The sequence below is a fragment of the Heloderma suspectum genome, chromosome 10, assembly GCF_057233095.1.
Source record: "Heloderma suspectum isolate Gila_16-S chromosome 10, 16-S_ref, whole genome shotgun sequence".
Classification (NCBI taxonomy): Eukaryota; Metazoa; Chordata; class Lepidosauria; order Squamata; family Helodermatidae; genus Heloderma; species Heloderma suspectum.
This window is the reverse complement of record NC_139467.1, coordinates 3,766,698-3,787,980: the sequence shown is the minus strand read 5'-3', so window position 1 is coordinate 3,787,980 and position 21,283 is coordinate 3,766,698. Positions and strand designations below refer to the sequence as shown.

The window sequence follows — 21,283 nt, the reverse complement described above, 5'->3', positions numbered from 1 at the left end:
TCTTATGAAGTATAACTATTATAGTACTAAAACTATTTAATAAATGCAGATAGAATGGTAGCCTTTTAGAAATAAGGCAAAATAAAAAGTCCTAGTAAAAAACAAACAAACAAACAAACAAGCAAACAGAGCTATGGCTTATTTGATCCCCTCTCTTGGTTACTATTACCATAAGAGATAAAAAGGGGCCATATTGAGAGGGGCTGATCATCAGATAATAACAATGCACAATAATTAGGCCTAATATTGCCTTAGGCCTAATATTGCCTTAGGCCTAATGCCAACCCAGAGTCCTCACCTTTGCCCATCACCCGGGTGAACTGCCCTGCGATGTCCCCTTCAGCAATAGGTGCTGCCCCTGACTCCCCATCACATGGTGAGCCGCTTGGGGGTGGGAAGGTGTCCACAGTTGGCTCCTTGTCCTCAGTACTGTTGCTGCTTTTCTCCAGGCCCAGCTTGGGAGCTCCGCGCTGCTCAGCTGCCAGCTGCTGGCCCTCCTTGGATGCTGCCGTGGCCTGTAGGGTGTGGAAGGCTTTGATGGGTGTGATGATGATCTGCTGCAGTTCCTGGAGAGCATTCCACAAGTTCCCGCCTTCCAGGATGTCCTGCCAAAAGTGGGAGAGGACGAAAGAGAAGACAGAGAATGGAGAGAGCAGATTTGAAGAGGGGTGCAATTTGGTAGCGCAGGGCTTTGGAGCGTGTGCCTGGAATTCTTCCTTCCAGCTCAGCTGCTCCTCTGTTTCATCAAGAACCATTTTCCATGTCATAATTCTTACACTGGCTGCAATGGTGATTATTTGCCACAACAAGCAGGCCAATGGAAATACAAGATACAAAATTCAACAAATAAAATAAATGGTATATATTCACAGAACTGGAAGAGATCAGAACAAGTCCAAACCCAAACTACAACAAGGTATGGTGGTGGCCTCCAACTTAGGTGGCTTTAAAAAGCGGGATCAGATAACTTTGTGGAGAATAAGGATATCAATGGCAACTAGCCATGATGGCTGTATACTACCTGCAGGATCAGAGGCAGCATGCACCTGCATACCAGTTGCTAGCAGCAACAACAGAAAAGGTCTATTCCTTTCTTATTCTGCTTGTGGGCTTCCCATAGGCATCTGGTTGGCCACTGTGGGGAACAGATGCTGGACTAGTTAGGCCTCTGATCCAAACTAGCAGGGCTCTTATGTTCTGCCACAAGGCAAGATCGTTCTGCCAGAAGCCCTGCCTCACCACCTCACAAAAAACAATGTATGCACTATACAGAGGTACTTGAGGTACCACATACTGTCCTGCAGCATGAAATTCTTCAAGTTGTAGCAATCAACACCTTCGTAAATTATTTCAACAGGACGAAATGAATAAAATACTTCGTTTGAGATCATGAGCCATACCTCCATTCAAAGACAAAATACTTCTAACACACAATCACCTGAGGTAGGCCATCACCTCTTGCTCCCTGCTTGTGCCTTGCCTTAGAGCAGGGGTGGGGAACATATGACCCTCCAAATGTTGTTAGACTTCAAGTCTCATCAGCCCTTGCCTCCACAGACAATGGTAAGGGATGATGGGAACTGCAGTCCAACAACATCTGGAGTGCTACATGTTCTGCACCCCTGCCTTAGAGCCAGTGACGTGGGGCGGAAAATTTTCCAAAACAATTATTTTTTCACGGCTTTATTTTTCTGCAGAAAAATTTCCATTTCAGAAGTTTGTTAGTAAAAATGAATGTATGCCGATTGCAAATGCAGTATTAGGGAAGCTTGGCACTTTCAAAGTTGTAATTAGTATTTTTCAGGTCATTATCCCTAGCAAGTATGTGAGAGAATACATATATGTCACTGAAATAAATAAATGTCTCAGAGTGAAATGGAACTAATAAATACTGCCAGTGCAACTGAAGGTGCCCTGACAACTTCAGTGGAGGAGAGTTGAACTCTGTTGAAATAGATGAATGGTTGTTAGCACTGCATGCAATAATTTGGATTGCTAAAATTTGTGTGTCAACAGTTTCCAGCACCTTTTTCTCTTAAATTTAAACAATATAAGAGAAAAACATGCTATCATCTTTACATTTTTACAAATATTCCAGTAAAAATTTCTACATAATGTAACAGTAATATTTCATTACGTGCGCTTTAATTTCCTCCCCTCAAATATTTCAGGTCAAAGACTTATAGTATATTGAGGTAAAAAATTTACAGAAAATTAACATGGGATACTTTTTTAAAGCTTTGTTGTTTAATAAATACAAGTATAACAATCTGGATGGGATTGCACTCGCTCTGAAAGATGAGGTCCCCTAGATCCATCACTATCGCTGGAAGCCCAAGTGGCTACAGCAGCTTAGAGGACCTTTTACCAGTTTCTGCTGGTTCACCAACTATGGCCTCCCCTGGACAGGGATAGCTTGGCCACAGTGGTACAGGCATTAGTAACCTCAAGCCTGGATTACTGCAACACATTCTATGTGGGGCTGCCCTTGAGGCTGGTCTAGAAGCTGGAGCTGGTGCAGAATGCAGCAGCCCGACTGTTGTCAGGAGCTGCCCCTTTTCAGCATGGAACTCCTTTGCTGAGGGAACTGCACTGGCTGCCTATTCGCTACTGGGCCAGTGAACAGAGCCCTCAACAACTTGGGACCAGGATACCTGAGAGAGCACCTTCTTCTTTACCAACCTGCCCAGTCACTGAGGTCATCAGAGGGCTTGCTCCTGGTGGTTCCACACAGACCTATGGCCCAGTTGGAGTCCACCAGGAAAAGAACCTGCAGTGGTGGAATGGTGGCCCCCTTCCTGTGGAATTCCCTGTCTTTGGAGGTCAGGCAAATGCTAACATTGGGTTGTTATCGGCACCTCCTGAAGACATTGCTATTTCGAGAGGCCTTCCCTGAGTGACCAGCTGCAGTTTATTAAGTTCAGAATCTGTTCTTTTAGAATGTTTTAACTGTTTTAATTATGGGGTTTTATTCTTTTAACTTGTTTTTCACTGCTCCAAAATCTTTGATGTTGAGCGGTATATAAATATTGTAAATAAATAAAATTAAAAAATGCTGGATTAGATCTCTCTAGGGCAGGCATGGGCAACTTGTGGCCCTCCATATGTTTTGGCCTACAGGCCCCATCAGCTCTAGCCAGCACAGTCAATGGTGATGGATGATGGGAGTTGTAGGCCAAAACACCTGGAGAGCCACAAGTTGCCCACCACCACCCTAGCGCATCAGAACATTTTCCGATACAAACTGAAAATTTTCCTATGCAAATAACCCTAATTTGCTTTGGAAAACTTTCTGGAAAGTTCAAAATTTTCCAGAACCCACATCACTGCTTAGATCATCTGGCACACTCCTGTGGAGGCACAGCTCTGATCTGGCATGAACATTTTTATTTTTTTACAATTCCCCAAGCCACAGTAATACATGAACAATCTCAACTGGAGATCTTGCAGGGTGGGTTAGTGATTTCAGAAGAATATTTTTGTTTATCAAGATCTCTAGAACCTAGCTAAGCATCGGACTCAAGAGCAACTGCCAAAAATATAGACTCGATGGAACCTTGTATTACTGTACAAACTGACAGACAGTAGAATTAATTCAAGCAATATATTATACAGGACTGGGAGCCATCTATTCCATACTGAAATTGTGTAAATCTGGCTGAAAATGTGCATTAAAAAAATTGGCTGTCATATAAATTATTTTCATATTGATATTGTTTGTTGATTTTTATGTGAAAATTGTTACATTCTTGTTTGTTTCATATAGTTAAAATAAACTTTTAGAAGTTCTCTAGAACTCCAGTTTTGGCTCTTAGTATCAAAGCTCCTGCCTAAGCTGCTGAACCTTACCTTCTCCAGAGACTTCAGGACACTTTGCCTTTCCCGCAGCTTCTGGATACTTAAGGCAATTTTGTGCCTTGCTCCTTTGGTTACGTTCTGTTCAGGGAAGATTGGAAAGAGGTGAACAATACACCAACGGGTGAATCTACTTCTCAGCCTTCAGAGGAGGGGAGGAGTTTGCATATGCAGAGAGCCCCCCTCCAAGAATGCATGGTATGCAAGTATGCCCCACTCTGATACAAAACAGCCACAGAAGTTCAAAACATGTACAAACATGTATATTGCACAAAAGCACAAGCCTCTCAGCTTTCCTTTTTTTGTGAGGGGCAGGAAGTTTCTAGTCCTCAAGGTTATAAGGAAAGATCTTAAGATGCATGGATATTGTCTGCAAGCTTTTCAGAAACCAGAAGTGTCCCTGGTATGAGGCTTTATCAGGGAGTACAACATATATCTTACACACTAACCACCATAGGGATGCTGGAGAAATCGGCTGTGAACTCCAAGGAGGCCAGATGCCCAAAAATCCAACCTGCAGAGTCCGCAGTGGACCAGCCCCCCTTACCTGCGTATCCTTCGGATTTCGCAAGGGGTGGCTCTCCAGCTTCATAAAAGGAAAGATAAGCTAATGGAAGCTGCCATTAGCATCTCTTGGGAAAATTACAGCCACAATCTGCGTATTTTATGCCATTTGTGGCCATAAAATGCCTACTTTTATGCCCTTTGTGGCCGTAAAGTACTTCCTCCTACGTAAATTGCTGCCATAAAGTGCTTTACGGCCACGTAAGCGCTTTACAGCTGCATATGGCATAAAATACGCAAATTACGGCTGGAATTTTCCCATGAAATGCGAATGGCAGACGCTATTAGCATATTTGCCTTTTTTAAACCTGGAAAACCACCCTGCAAAATCCGGAGGATGCTCCAGGGAAATCTGGTGAGCATCAAGCAGCCCGGATTTCCCTGCGGCAGACCATTCCAGACCAGAGGGTTCGCCCATCTCTACTCCACCGCCCCTCCCAATACTAGAGTCCTGCCTACAAAAGGCAGCAGCTTAAACTCAAGCCTCCCTCCTCTCCAGCTGCATATGGAGGACTCTGTTTTAAGTGCCGTGTACCTGTGATTCCAGATGCTGCTCTGTGAGGGTCATCATCTCTTCATAAGTCATTTGGGAGAAGAGGGCTGCATATTTGTGGAGGCGAAGGCTCTTCAGCCATGAGGGAACATCTGTGGAGAGGGGTCAAGACACCTTTTAGGACAGCCTTGTGGGTGAGCTGATTGCCAAGAGAGAGCTAAGCCAGCTGCTTGCCCAGAAGAAGTTATTACACTAAGTACTTAAACACACGCACAAGGGAGTTAAAGTTCATGTCAGGTAGGACATTTTATTTAGTATATCTGAAGCTGATCTGAGAGAGAGAGAGAGAGAGAGAGAGAATGAATGAATGAACGAGAACAAAACTTGCAAGGTGCAGGCTAGGCTTGTGGGAGTTTGCATGCCAAAGGGCTACAAGGGACATTGCATATCTCCACAAATCCCATTCTCGTATTTTACATCACCCACCATGCAGTCTTTCCCTCTTCAGAACACCCTGTTTGGAGCCTCAGCAGGTGGAAGCAGCATCCCTAAGTAGCAGAATCAGGTTGAATCTCCAACATTTCTAGTTTGAGCTAGAACAGCAGAGGCAAGGCAGGACTCCTACCTAGTCCTGGGAGTCCACAGAGCAGAATTTGAAGCTTGATGGCAGGTTAGGTTGCCCAGAGTAAACTAGGAAAACTGTCCAATCTAGCCGTGTAAAAAGGGGCTCATAACCTGGGGAGGCAGAGTTGCCAAAACTGCGGGCCAGAAAAATTTCCAGACACTGAAGGACCTTGGAATGGAAAGTTTTTCCAGTTGTGGCTCAGGTTCACTGGACCAAGGCTATCAGAAACAATCAAGAGTCTTCTGGCATCTTAAAGACTAACAAATTTATCTGGCACAAACTTTCATGAACGCTGCCCACTTCATCAGATGCTTTGTTAGTCTTTAAGGTGCCACAAGAGCCTTTGCTGCTTTTACTGTAGCAGACTAACACGGGTACCCCCATGGAAATTGTTATAAGGCTATAACAGAGATATCTTTCAAACAAATAAGGACACCTAGTTTTGCATGCCTTACAGGTAACAAGCCCATGAAAATAGTCAAGGCTGAGGGCATGTTAATGACCTCTAGGTGAACCATCCTGTCTCTGCTACAAGCCTTGTCTCATGCTGGGGCAAAACTGGCAAGAGGGCTGTGTGTGTATATCCATCTATAATATGAAGATACAGACAGAAAGATACCTATACCCAATAAAGCACGAGAAGAGTGTGTGCCAGACAGGTACAACGAAGTGAGGTGCAATTTTAAGAAATGTGAGAAACCCAAACTAAGTCAAGATACAGCTGCACATAATTTGATGGCTCCTTTTGCAGAGCCTTCAAATCCCATTATTAGAATTCTGTGAGCCAGGCAGAACTAGGTCTCATGCAACTGGGGAATTAGCATCCATTACCCAGACCACTCTGTTATCTGGGAAGCAGCTCCAGTCCACCAGAAGAGCTACTGTTTCTAACCACCTTTGCTCAACACCTGAGGTACCTTTCATGCCGCTGCCATCCTCCTGGAAGGAGTTGCGACTGCCAGACTGCTCCTCTGTCTGCTCACTGCCCGAAGAGGCCACGCTGCTCTGGGGTGAGAGGGGTGCATGCTCTCCGCTGGAGATGAAGGCTGGCCGGGCACCCATCTCTTCCACACTTAGCCACTCACTGGGAACCTGCTGGCTGGTGGGGATGAGGGACATGGAGCGCTTCAATGGGCTGGGGTGGATTTGGCAGGGAAGCGCTGCAACCGGAGAGACACAATTAGGACCTGCCAAGGATAGTTCAAGACACGTGCCATGAAATCGTCAGTGGGGTGGACCATCCCCTCTATGAAGGAAAGCTTAAGGACTTGGGGATTTCTAATCGGAAGCAGAGATTTGGGGATAAAGGAATGAATTACACATTCTGAAGTTATGAACAACTCACTAAAAATAACACAGAATGTGGATCCATCCAGTGAAACCAACTGGCAGGACGTTTGGGCAGGAATACACTGAAAACCTCTCTAGGCAGGTCTGGAACAATCCCAGCTTCACTGGTTGTTTAGGCATCAAGAAAAGTCAATACCAAGATGCCGCACTAAGCAGGACTGCTGCCTAAAAATGTGACAATGACTCCCCCAAATTGAGTCCAGAGCCTATTAATGTAAATGCTTTCCTAGCTCCAATGCAAGGATAAGGAAAGACAACAGCTTGAGATTTCACAGGCAACTTCCACCCAAAGATGGGAAAAATTTGTTAAGCTCAGGTCAGATAGCTCAGCTAATCCCCCCCCCCCCCCCGCAAACTGGACAATATTTGGGTTAATTTCCAAACTAGAATTATCTTTAACTCTTCCCAGGAACAGCCCTTCAAAGCAATGGAGACATTTCTCTGCTGCTTTACCCAAGAGGCTGCTCTGAAAGGATGCTCCTGAATAAAGTGCTGCTGTGGTTAAGAGCCTACCTCTGTAACCCAGAAAGTCTTTTCTGGCCTGGATTTTAATCTGAGCTAAAGAATTATTTGGAGGCTGTTGCTGAACCCTCTAACTTCATTTCCAAGCCTGAGCCCAGCAAACTTTGCCAGCATCTCAACTTCCATCAGATGCATCTCAGAAAGTCTAGTTTACTATATAATCCTTCCAGGGAAGGAAGATTGCTCATTCCCTTTTCCAGGAGGATTTCCTCTGAGCTTCTCCTTCAAGAAGCACCAAGGCTACCACTATATCATGAGACAAACATCCAAGGCAACATAGCTCATAATGCATGCAACTGTGGAAGTCTGTGGGAAGAGATGCAGAGGAAGAACTTCATTCTCACAAGGAAGCAAAGCTTGGAAAAAATACCGGGGCTCAATCCACCAGGATGCTCTCCTCCCCAAGAAATGATTGTGCCCTGCTTCCATTAAATCTAGTTTGATTTGCGCAGGAGAACTTTCTGCTGGATTGTACCCTTGGCTTTTGTGGGAACTTGTGGAAAAAAGGTGTTGTGGATTCTTCCCCAAAGTGAAATACAGAGGAATACTTTATCAAGATGAGCCCCATTTTGCAATCCCTGCTCAACAGCCCTGCTTTCCACACCTGTGTTTGCATTGCTCCCGATACTGTTGATGGCTGACGGCACCGAGCCAGAGGAGTGGAAGGACATGTGTCCGTTTTCCCGTGGCGGCTTCTCCTGCCAGCCATGTCCCAGATCTCCCAGGCCCGTGTCCACTGGACCTTGCCACTCATCCGAGCCTTGGCGCGAGTGGTAGGCTGTATCAGGTCGCCCTCTGCCTTGGCTGGAGTAGCCGCTGGAGAGGCGTTCCTCGAGGTGGTTGAGCCAAAGGGCCAGGGAGTTACGGTCGTCCAGCGTAGTTGCTGGGTGGATGAGGGCATAGGAGAGGAGCTGCCTGCTCTCCTCTATGAAGAGATTGCTCTCGATGGAATAAGCCAGCACCTTCTGCAAGAGCTTCATGTACTCCGACTTGGCATCTGCATTGCCAGGCTGGAGAAGGGGCAGGTGGGCTAGGAGCAGGGAGATCACTTTGTCCTTCGGCTCTTGATGCCACTGACTGATGACAGCTGCCAGGGGAAGGAGAGGGGAGAAAGAAGTGAGTTACAAGAGGCACCTAATACCAGTGGGGGTCCAGGAGCCACTTCCAGGTGCTCCCGTGCAAGCCTCTATGCACTGAAGCAGGATCCAGGATACCCATACATAACAGCTTAGCTCAGGTGGTATTTACATGGCACCAGTACTATAGATGATAACAATTCCCAGAGGGGAAACTGTGTTCACTTGTTGCGGCAAAAACAACAGAGAGTCTCCTGGCACCTTAAAAATTTACCAATTTATTTATTATTTCCCCAATAAATTAGTCAGTCTTTAAGGTGCCAGAGACACGTTGTTGTTTTTACTATACATGGTATTTCATAGAGTAACATCAGCAACAAGACAGATAGGTCTGTGCCCTGAGGAGTTTACAATCTAAATACTGAGAAGTATACGGACTGGGACGGGGGAGAGGACTGGGCAGCCAAGGTTCTCAGAACTTTCACCATTCCTTGATGCAAGAAAGCTTGCTGTGCTTACTCTGCACCTGAACCAGGTTGGGCCAGGTCAGAAGAGCCATTTTGAAAAATATGATACGCATTCCCCCAGTGATCCTCCCACCACCATTCCAGTTGATACAAGTTGGCACTTTGGGTCCTGGCCCCCTGAAGACACATTCCGAGAGAAGAATGCAATCCTCGCACTTTCAAAACCCACTGGATTAGGCCAGACAATACACACGGACAAGGTCCACTATCCAGATTAAGAGACTGGGCTGTATGAATATGCTGCACATCCATATTCATATGTACTGACAGCAGTTTCCCAAGGCAATGGTGATGGGTGGGGAGGTGGGTGCAGTGGTGGTTCATAAGAACGTGAGAAGAGCCCTGCTGGATCAGACCAAGGGTCCAGCTCGTCCAGCATTCTGTTCACACAGTGGCCAACCTGATGCTTGTGGGAAGCCCACAGCAGGACATGAGTGTAAGAGCACCATCCCACTCGTGTCCCGCAGAAACTGGTAGTAAGAGGCATTCTGCCTGATACTGAAGGTAATATATCATGATGAAAAGCCTTCTCCTCCATGAATTTGTCTAATCCCCTTTTAAGGTCACCCAAATTAGTGGCCATTACTACATCTTGGGGTAGAGCAACATAAAGGAATTATGTTTGGGGAACATGAGAAAGGGCCTTTTCAATTGTGCTGCCCAGGCCATGGAATAACTTCCCTAGAGAGGTGTGTCTGGACTAGGGCTTCAGCCCCAATCCCAAAGAGGATTGAGGTATTCTGGATGAATTGTTCTGGTTCTGGAGCAGATTGGGAACTGCTCGAAGTGCTTTGGGTCACCACCCACCCAGCCCCTTGCTCCTTACCTAGACCCATCGGGAGCGCCCACAGCTGTCACCATCTTGGAAGGAGTCACCATTTTCTTTTAAAATTGCAACTCTTCTTCCAGTAAGTAAATGGCGCATGGATTGCAGCTGTAAAAGGGCCATCCATGCAGCATTACAGGCGTAAATGGGCCATTTACGCCTGTAATATTGTGCAGATGGCCTCTTTATGGCTGCAAGCTATGCACCATTTACTTACTGGAAGAAGAATTGCAATTTTAAAAGAAAACGGTGACTCCTTCCAAGATGGTAGCAGCTGCAGGCACTTCCCACAGGTTCAGATAAGGAGCAGGGGGCTCACACAGCTGGGCAGGGGGTGGGTGCAGTGGCGGGGCTCGCGCAGTTGGGTGGGGGCACTTCGGCTGTCTGGATCTTGCTTCTAATCCAGAGGCTGAAGCAGGTTGGTCCAGGTCCGGATTGGCCCAAGGTGGATTGGGGCCAATTCGGAAAGTCTGAAACGGCCTCTGGAGAGAGTCAGGGGATCCCCGCACAGCCCTAACCTGGCTCCTCATTGCCCACTTTTCATTTTGGCTGGCCTTTTTTAGTTTCAGCCTTTAATGATTTATTGCTCTTACAACGGCTGTTGTTTTTACTGTTTTATCATTTCTTCTTTCATTTGGATATTGTTGTTACATTATTTTTGAAGTTGCTGAAAGCGAACTTGAACTTGCATTGCATAGAAAGATGAGATTTAAAATTGTATATAATAACTAAAACTATATCGACATTGCTCCTTCCTCGATAAACAAACCAGTTGAACATATGGAGAGGGTGCTCAGTGACAAACACAGGGCCTTTAAGGTCAGAACAAGAAGCTACTTCAGTGTGTTTAGAACTCCATAACGCTGTCCTAGCTTTATGACACCTGCTTCTGAAAATGTACAACTGATTCAAATATATTTATCCCCTTTCCCTAATTATTGTTGTTGTTGTTGTTATTAGAGAGCTGTAGTGGTTGCTTCTCCCATGCAGCATCGGATAAAAGGGACAGGCTTGGATCTATAAGCTCTGAGGGTGGGGGTGACAGCTTAAGAGAGGATCTGCTTGGGGAATGGAGGCTAACACTGAATGGTACTGAGATTAGAAAGATCCAACTGAACATGTGAGAACACTTGGCCCTTATTAGCTGCTTGTTGAAGAGGCAGATGCCACAGGGTAGTCACCCCCAAAGTGTATGCATTACACATTCTTAATCTGAAAGTTATCATGGATTTGTTACAGTAGATATACTTTTCCTTTAGTTAGGAACAGACTAAGGAATGCTTTTTTAAACACCATATTTAAGTATGCACCTAAAAATGTAAAGAGTGCACGTGGATAACTGTATGTCTGCGAACACGTGTATCAGACAGGCCTGCTCACAAAGCTGAGATTAGTCGCTGCCAAAATATATGCACTTCATGGCAAATCCTGAAGTTGTGTGAGGGAGATGTAGCATAGAGGTTTCTGTAATTATGAATGGGGTGGAAGGAGTAAACAAAGAATGCTCTCCTCCGGGAATACCAGAACTCAACAGTCACCCGAAAGAGTGACTGGTGGTAGGTTAAGACCAGACTGAAGTACTTTTACACAGTGCACAATTAATTTATGTAAATCACTGCTACGAGATGGCCATTAGCTTGGAAGGATTTTTTAAAGGATTACATGAAGTCATGGATTTCTATCAACAGCTGTTAGGCAAGACAGTTCAATGGAGCCTCCACGTTCAGAGGCAGAAATGTATACCTCTGAATGCTAATTTCTGGGGGACAAATGGGGTGTGTGTGCGACTGCCTTCATGCTCTGCTTATAGACATGTCATTGTCACTGTTATGAACAGAATGCTGGACTAGACAAACTTCTGATCTGATCCTGTAGGGCTCTTCATAGCTTTTATGCAATGGTCTACAGTCTAGTGGACAAAACTGAAACGATCTCCTTGGAGTCCTAAAAATCCACAGGAATGAGATGGCAGAGTTCACAAACAGGTTTCCACCATAGGCAACAATTATTTTATACTTGTATATTATTCTTCCGTGACCATATATATATCCAGAGGACGTTTCCAGTAGGGCCAACACTATCTATCCAGAAGTTCATTTATCACAGGCAATTAGCACATCAGTGAAGGAAAGAACCTTCAGGGTACATTATTTTTGGCTAGTCTTGGTAGTTAAGCAAAAAATGGTGGTTGCCTGGACCCTGCCGCTCCCCTTATGCCATGCCTCCACAGCTTCTGGTTTTGAGCTAGGGAGGCAGACGGACAATTCTCACCTCCATGCTAGTTCCAAACTGGAAGAAGAGAAAGGGAGCAGGATTGCCAAAGTGCTCGGAGTGCCTTGACAGCCCAGTGACAGAATAGAAACCCCCAGCCTTCCCCTCTAGCTTGGAGCAGGGCATCAGGAATCTTCCTTGTGGCTGTGCTGCGCTCCAAAGCACAGTACAATTGCAGCAATGATCCCCACTGCCACTGCCTCCACAGCTCCAAGCTGAAGGGAAAGGCTGGGGCTCCTCTTCTGACTTGTCACCGAGAGTGACAGAAAACTTGCCATGGTGAATGGAATTATGAATGTACCCCCTGCAGTTATCGCCAACTTGTCACCGAGAGTGAAAGAAAACTTGCCATGGTGAATGGAATTATGAATGCACCCCCTGCAATTATCGCCATGCGAACAGGTTGTCTGAATCCAGTTTCCCAGGCTACAAGGAAGTTAGGCACAAGTTCCAGGAAGTGAAAAGCTGATTTACCTGCACTGTTGGCCTCGGACTCCAGAAGGTGGATCTCGGAGCAGTCTGCCAGCGAGTGCTCCAGGCACAGCTGCAGAAAGCGGGCTTGGGTGCGAGAGATACGCTTGAGGAGGGACAGCAGGGCCACTGTCTGCTCACATTCATTCCAGCCTTTGAACCAGCCGGCGAGGATGCCCACCTGGTCCCGGAACATCATGGTGGCTTGCACCTTGGGCTTAGCAGCAACTCACCCACAATGGGGTCAAGGGAAGCATTGGGGGGGAACCCCTCACATGGTTTCAACTTCAAGTCTTGGGGTTCAGTACAAGGGCACAAACCAAAACACCAATTTTCCCGTTACCAGAGAAGCAGGATGGCATGGAAAGGGAGGTTTTGCTGTTGTAAAGTTCAGACTCTCTGTGGGTTCTTTGGGATTCCTCCTCTTTATTAGGCAGCCTCAGATCTCCCTGTAAGAGAGAAAGAGAGCCAAGTATGAGGCCCCTAATATCCCTTCTTATTAGTTTACACCCCACAGAATTATGCTGGGAACATGGAACACCAGAAGCAGATAAAAAATCAGCCAGAGAAATCTGCTGCTTTAGAAGTCTTACATCTATCGGTACTTAAAAAGCAGTAACAAGGGAGAACCTAAGCCCAGAAACTCACCATCCACATTTGTAAATGTGTTTTTATTGTGTAAGCTAGTCTGAGAATATTTATATTGAACAGCAGCACAGGAATCTTTAAATAACTCAATGTAGATACCAACTCAAGGGAATGCTAGACAGGTATGGGAGATCAGAGTTGAAACTCAAATTCAGGTGAGTCTCAGGAGAAGAAGCTCAAGGACAATTGCCTCAGACAGTTCACATCAGCCTTGGTACCTTCAATGGCAAAATGCTAAGTGATGATGTTAAACCAGACAGTGCAGAGTGCTTTACAGTCACTTCATGTACCCATCTAACCCAGAAATGCCAACCTAGGCCATGATCACAAAATAATTACCTCAGTTTGATAAACACACTTTTCACCCCTGTACTGTACTCACAGGGAGAAAAGCTTCTGTGCAGGACTGATACTTAAGTTTCTAACCCTGACTCACAATAAGTTGAGACTGGCACCTACCAACTACATTTTTTCAGCCTACGTAGCCTTTTGTTTAAAGTCAACACAGAAAAAAGTATCTGGCCTAAACAATAGTAGCCCTTACCCCCAGCTAAGTACATGTCAACTGTGTATATTAATCTCCCATTATTGTTGCACTTTTGTTTCCCCTGCACCCTGGAAATTTAAACTTTAAGTTCCTCAGGACAAAGACCCCCACTGTTCTCACTTATGTAAACTGTTGTGTACTTTGATAGTGCTATGTGAATAACACAAAATGAAGACCCCACCCAAGAAGCAACACTTGAAAAGGGTGTAAGTGACTTGCTCAAGGCTAGACACAAGCTAAATGGATGGATCAGGTTACCCACAACCTTCTTCTGCTCCTCAGCACCCAGGGTGTGACTGAAGGTCTGGGAAGCTGAGAGAATAAAAATACTACTGGATAGAGCTCCCTTAGCCAGTTCTCTCCTGTCCATTAGGACAGGCGAAAGACTCAAGTACAGAAAACACTGTATTCATAAGTGTAGCACAGTTACTGCAGCCCTCTGCACACAGCCAAGGATTTAAACAGCCGCCAAATCTTTTACTGAAGAGGAAGAGAAGCCGCTCTTAAAACCATGTTTCTATTAAAGTTCTTACATAAAGAGAGAGCATCTGTCTTTTTTTAAAAAGAGAAAGACTGAGGAAACGGCTGTCTGGGTCCCTCTATTCTCCGGACACTATAATTAGAGCTAACCAAGCAAGCACGTTCCCCAAAGAAAACAACCAGGAGAAGTCTGGAAGAACAGCAAGGCAGCTGGCCCTAATTATACCTTCAAAAGAGGAAGACGATGCACCAAATGTCATCCATAGCCACATGTGTGGAGGAGGGAAACACTCGGCTCTACAGGTAGAGATCAGAAACATAGTAGAGGCTTGTGCCAAAAGCTAAGAGAAAGAATACAAAACTGAAGAATGATAATACTTTGCACTGCTTGCCCAGAAGAATGCATTATCCCTGTTCAACCCGATGGGACAAGCAACGCAGGGCTAGAAAAAACACAACATTTCTAAAAATATAACAGCTATACCCCGATTTGGGATCTTTGCCCCCCCCCCCCCCCATGGCACCTTAAACTTTGTCACTAGCTGCTAGAAGTTTGCCCCAGGGATGGGAAAGCATTTCAGCCATGTGAACAAGCTAGAGCTAGAACCCAGGACATTACAGTCACATTCCAGTGACTCAGCTAAACAGTAGAAATGTCCTTCACAAATAATTAAAGGGGGCATTGCTGGTCAATTTCCTCTCTTACTCCAAAGGTGCGAGGCTAAAACTAAAAATGTCTGCTACCCTAGCAGATTGGCAATGCATTTAACCGGAGAAGAGGGATGTAGGACATCAAGCCTGTGGCTATCTGCTCCTACCCCCATCCTGAAATATTTAGATCTCTTAAAAGAGTAGCACAGGCTTTCCCAAGCTGGTGCACTCCATATGTGTCGTAATACAGCCTCCATGACACCCAGCCAACATGTCTAATAGCCATGCTGGCTGGGGATAAAGGAGGCTGTAGTACCACACATATAGAGGGCACTAGCTTGGGAAAGGCTGTAATAGTATGCTTCTGTTCCTCACAGTTGAACATCAAAACTTGGGGAACACAGCTGCCAAGTGGCACAAACAGAACCTGTAAATCTGAAAACAAAAGGGCCTTCCAATTCACTTCTGGGTTTCCCAGTTCAAAAATCTGTTTCAGGACTCAAGGGGCCCCATAGCGCTACTTTGAATACTAGGGGCTAGTAACACTAGAGCTCTCGGTCAATCATAGCAACAGGTTGGAGCACTCGGCAAAAAGAGGAGCTAGGCCTGTGCAGTCATTCTTCCAGCAGTCCAACAACATCTGGAGGGCCACAGCTCCCATCAGCCTTAGCTAGTCCAACTGGGAATTGCAGTCCAACAACTCCTGGAGGACCTCTTGCCCACCCCTGCCTTAGAATAAAGCAATTAAGGTGCAGGGGTGAACAATGACATGATTTGGAAGAATCAAACATGGCCTCAGAAGGGAGAATTTCCAAAGCCTTGATAATACACGTTTTACTATAATGTTCATATAGAAAGGGGTCAGAGTGAGAACAAACAAGAGTACTCTTTAGACCAGAGTAATAAGATTCTTCTTGAACTGTTTGTTCATGTGAACCTTACAGGAATGAAGCAGGGCCTAATCTTGCCCCTTCCCGGTGGCACGTCTGTACATTGCCCCAAGATCTTAATTATATAGGGCGGGACACAAATGTTTTAAATAAATAAATAAATAAATAAATAAATAAATAAATAAATAAATAAATGTCTACTTGTGCTGTAGGAAGCACAGCCAAGAAGAACTCTGGAATATCTCTTCACCCCTCCCCAACTTCACAGAGAGTGATCCTCTTGGGAGAGAGAAATCAGCAATGTTTATTCCGGTCCTTAAAAGGTATGTGGATGATACAGAAGTCAGTCAGAACCACCTGAATAACCCCTAACGCTGTTTCCTTATGTTCCTGTAAACACAGTCTAATATTAAAGCCAAGAACATCAGAAAAGCTCCGCTGGATCAGACCAAGAGTCCATGTAGTCCAGCATTCTGTTCACACGGTGGCCAACCAGCTACCCATGGGAAATCCACAATCAGGACATGAGTGCAACAGCACCCTCCTGCCCATGTTCCCCAGCAACTGGTGTACACAGGCATACTGCCTCTGATACTGGAGGTAGCATATAGCCATCAGGACTAGTAGCCATTGATAGCCTTTTCCTCCATGAATTTGTCCAATCCCCTTTTAGAGCCATCAAAATTGGTGGCCATCAATGCCTCCTGTGAAAGTGAATTCCATAGTTTAACTATGTGCTGTGTGAAGAAGGACTCCCTTTTATCTGTCCCAAGGAATACTGCCTGCTGCGTAGTGATCCTTTGCCCAAGTTGCTTGAAAAAACTGAATCACAGATGGCTTTACCTGATCTGCACTGTTAATGGAGAATCTTTGCACAAGCCTAGCTCAGTACATATAGATGCACACACAAGCCAATTTCTTTCTATGGCAGCACTTCAAACAACTTCACAACTGAACACACAGCCCAGAAGATCAACAACCTTCCAATCCCGGCCTATTAGCCTTGCTGCCATTCATACAACAACGCATGCAAAGTGGCTCATGGAATGATAAGATGACGCCCAGTGTTCAAGTTTCTCCATGCACTCCTTCCAGTTCTCAGTCCTGTTATCTCTGTCCTGACTAATCTAGTTACAGAGTATGAAATATAAGCTAGGAAGCCTGAGGGGAAAAAAACAAATAAAATTAAATTTACAAATAAGGCAAGAAATCTTCCACAATATGGTTGCCAGCCTATAACCAAGTCCATGCTTAGCAGAAATAGTCTGTACTGTCTAGACCAATAACTTCTAAAGTTTGCACAGAGTTAATGCAATGGAGAGTTGTTCTTATACACAAAAGGTTTCTTTCTAAAGTGTGTAACAGCAAGAATAAAGTGTGCTTCCAATTTTAAATTCAGGAAAAAAGTGTGTGCCCCAGACTTTAGAAGTTTGGGAATCACTGGCTTGGCCATAATGGTTATTTAGGTCCCCTTTTTGTACCATTAACTTGAGGATCCAAAGACAGGTATGAACATTATAAAGAGCACGCCTCCAGAAGAATAAAAGAAACAGACTCACTTCTATCCATGAATCCTTTCTGGCACAGAACCCAACATGCAAACAAACAGCACTAAGTGTTGGTGGGAAGTGAAGTAATTATTTCAGGAGTTAATATATTTTACACCTTGGGTGTTGCCAACAATTCATCTCCTTAGGGCAGGACAAAATGGTTTTCCATTTCCATAGAGATCAGAGTTGTCATTTCCTAATCTAGCAAGGCAACCATCCCAAACAACCTGATGCGACCCCATGGCCCATATCCACCCAAGATTTGAAAGCTAAAACATGAGTGTCGTTCTACACACAGTGGATATGGACCATGGGGTTGCATCAACTGGGCACTTCAATGAGCTAAACAAAAGAAATGATGTGATATTTGTGGAATAGACGCTGGGGAGAAATCATTCAGAATAATTAGTTGGACAGAAAGATAGGATGGAGGCCCAGTATATATAGCCTTTTAATTTAAAACTCACCTGACTCAAGGAGCAGGTGCCTCCACCAGCTACACAGCAGTAAATGCACGTTCTGCTCTCCCCTGTCCCAACAAGAAGCAGAGGTGCATGTACACCCACCACAGTGCACTGGCACAGAACAGCAATAAGCCTGGCAAATGAAAGGCTCAGCTTCTACCTACCCACACCACACCATCAGCTCAGCTTTTCTTGCAGGAGTGGCGTGCTTCCTTCAGTTCTGGTTACTCCCCAAATTCAAAAGCAGTGTCAGCAAAAGGGCACTCTCTCAAAGCCTTATTTGCCAGGCTAAGCATATGATAAGAGAAAGTACCAGTAAACCCCTAAAGGAGAGTTGTAATAGCAAAAGCAATGTATTTCAGCCTGCTAAGAAGTAATTTGTTAGCAACACCTATGCAAAACTAGCTATTGGTACACGCCAGAAAGAAGACGAAAACACAAAATAGAGAGAATGCGAAGTAAAATCATAACAGGAGCTACAATAAAAAAAGTAATAAGGTACCCAGTATGAAATGTGACAGAAGCAAAGCAAAAATGGGGCTTCCCAGAAAGTTGTACAAGGGCCATTCAATAAACTATTCTGATGTTAAAAAACGAGGACTTTGTACACAATCAAGGAAGAAGATATCCAAGATGGAAAGACACCCTTGTTCCGCACTGGGAGGATATGTGATTGTTCCAACCCTGGTTACAGGTGCAATCATACATTTTGTTGGAGAAGCTGAGACTTGTGGCTAGACCTAGGAACCTTTAAGCCTTTCGAAACTCGCAGGAATGTGATAACCTGAGAAAAAGAATCTTTCCAATAGGATCCTTAGATGAACAGTGGGCACAGAGGACATCATAATGAGGCACAGTTGGTCTCAGGCAGAGGGTGCGGTGTGTGTGGAGAAAGCAAAAAAAAGAAAAAAAGAAAGAAAGGCGTCTTAAGATCCTTAAAGTTGCATCCCAGGCAGAAGACAAGGGAAGTACGTGGCGGCTAAGTAGTCATGGAAAGTTCCTGGAGCAGGGTAGAGGTAAGGAGGTAGATAAAAGTATAATTGACTGGATAACTGGGTTAATAGTTAATGCCCGTAACACTGGAGAGGGAACCTTGATTTTTGTCTAATGTAGAAGGGATTTAGGTGCAAGGTGAAGGCAACTCTCTGTTAATAATGATATGATTATTGTTAGCTGGGAACCCCTGGGCTTTGGGCATAGAAGTGGAGAACGAATGCCCATATTTAAGGAGGTGGGCTGGCGGGGAGAGTATGTTAACTCTTGGCCAAAAAGCACCACTGCAGGGGTACTGAAGCCTCAGCTAGAAATAAACATCAGACATATTTCATAGTAGGGGGAGGGAAGAGAAGGTCTACCGTAAAGGGGCTGGAAGCCGCAACCCTCTGTTGGGGATGCTGTAGCTCTGAACTACCTGCATGGAGCAAGGGGTTGGCCTAGATGACCTGCAATACCCCCTCCCACTCTATGAATCTATAACCTAGAACCCTTCCTCGTTTTTGTGTAGGTGAGGAAGAGCTACAAGGAAAGGAATGCAAAACGTGGAGGAGACATAGGAGGCCTGCTGGATCAGACCAGAGGATCCCACAGTGGCTAGCCAGGCGTCTCCAGGGCACCCAGGAAGCCAGGTTCCTAGGCAGCAATCCATCCCTGTTGCTCATCTTGGGCATCACTGATGCCGAGGTGCACTGCCTCTGAATATGGAGGCTCCACCTATACCCACCATAGGCACGGGGAGACCTCTCCTCCTGCCAGAATGTTCCAACCCCCTCCAACAGCCATCTTTGAGATCAGCATCCCTGGCCAGAGGAGAGCAGGCTGGGGAAGTGATGGGAGGTGTTGGGGAGCAGGAGATGGAACGTGGGGGTGGTGAAGAACAAGTGGCACAGCCCCTTCCCCAAAGTAGTGTGCGGGTGCCCTATCTCTAGCTGCGGGGAGGGAGGGAGGGAGGGAGGGAGGGGGAGGGAAGGAGGGAGAAGGGTCCACCGAGGGGCGTGTCCCCTCTCTAGTCTCCCCCTCCCATTAGGGGCGGGGCCTCCCTCACCTACTGAGGACCACAGGGGAAGGGGAGGGGCCGCAAGGGTGGGGGGCGAGGGGGGCAAGAGGCCTACAACCCGCCTCAGGGCCGCTCTCCCTCCCGCTCCCGGAGCCGCACTCACCGTCTCCGCGGCCCACTCCAGTTCCTCCACACAGAGAGGGAGAGACACACCACACTCTCACACACAGCTTCAGCCACCACCACACACTCCAGAGGGCGGCGCGCAACGTCACAACGCACGCCGACGCAAGCACGCACACTGGCCGCACGCACGCGCGCCGGACCCTGCCCCGCCCCTCTCGCCGTCCTGCGACGTCATTAGGCTTACTCTTCCATTGGCTCGCGCCGCGCGGGCCAAAACTTGACGGACGGATCCTCAAGCCAATGAGCGGCGGCTTCTTTTTTCCCTGGGAACGAGAGGAATATGAACTTCACCTCCCAGTAAAAAAATCCTTTCTCTTAATCCCGCCTCCTGCTGCTGCTGCTGCTGCTGCTCCTCCTCCTCCTCCTCCAACCCTCTCCGCTCTTTCTCCTCCTCGCGGCGCTCCTTCCCAAGCCGCCAATGAGCTGATTGCGGGGAGGGCTTTGCGCGAGGGACCTCCCGAGCTGCCAATGAGCTGACGTGAAACCAGAGAGCGAGGCGGGAGGACACGACGAAGGGGAGTGGGGGAGGGGAAGAGCAAGGAGGCGTGGCCTCGGGCGTGTCGCTAGCCTCGCCCTCACAATAACGGCCGCGCCCCCTGCTCTGTTTTCCCGCCCAAAGCGCCTTTTCCTCACACAGCTATATCCGTCGGTGTCTATTCACCAAGTGAACGTTAACGGCGCCCCACAAAAAAAAAGAACCCCCCCTAACATATTTTCTATCAATATGTAGCGGGTAATATTGAAGAAAATAAACACAGCCATTAAATACGAAACATATTAACAAAAACAGAAGTATTAATTTTGGCCGCTGCCTGTGAGACCAATTGTAGTTATAAAATTTCTTTTGTTGTTTTTGTTTTCCCGTTTGAAAAAAAAGAGGCCTCAACTAGCTATTACGAAAAAAATATACAATGCAGTTGAGTCCCGTAGGCATGCCAGATGTAACAAAAAATCAAGAAGCTGTAATAAATATCTGTATTGCACCCCCCCTCTGAGAATTAGGGAAGGTGGTTGGCACCTTCGAAGGCTATAATTCGTTTTTCACAAAGATCCTGTGGGGATGGTGGTGGTGTCTCAGCTATTTATATCCATTTTACAGCCCAGAAACTGAGGGGTTTGCTGAAGCTTCTCCCCCAGCCCTGCCCCGTGAGTCCATGACTAAAAAGTATTGTAGGTTCCCTCTGAAGTTCTGAAATCATCTTATTTGGCTTCTTTAGACGTATTTCAATCATCGTTATTATCTTCTTTGTCCTTACAATATTCACATAAACTGTCACTATTATACTCATTTCAC

The 21,283-nt window shown here is 46.0% G+C and overlaps 1 protein-coding gene across 1 annotated transcript in view; it reads right to left on the bottom strand.

Moving 5' to 3' along the window:
* The window catches only part of SAMD4B (sterile alpha motif domain containing 4B), a 35,931-nt gene extending 15,799 nt beyond the window's left edge, over positions 1–20,132 (bottom strand). The window contains exons 1-7 of the mRNA XM_084814671.1: positions 19,967–20,132; positions 12,584–13,029; positions 8,014–8,496; positions 6,455–6,697; positions 4,955–5,064; positions 3,850–3,936; positions 299–605 (exon numbers count right to left, since the gene is read on the bottom strand). Of these exons, the coding sequence (XP_084670797.1) occupies positions 299–605; positions 3,850–3,936; positions 4,955–5,064; positions 6,455–6,697; positions 8,014–8,496; positions 12,584–12,779 (1,426 nt within the window). The 5' untranslated portion in view covers positions 12,780–13,029; positions 19,967–20,132. The remainder of the gene's footprint in view (positions 1–298; positions 606–3,849; positions 3,937–4,954; positions 5,065–6,454; positions 6,698–8,013; positions 8,497–12,583; positions 13,030–19,966) is intronic.
* Positions 20,133–21,283: the final 1,151 nt, after the last annotated feature.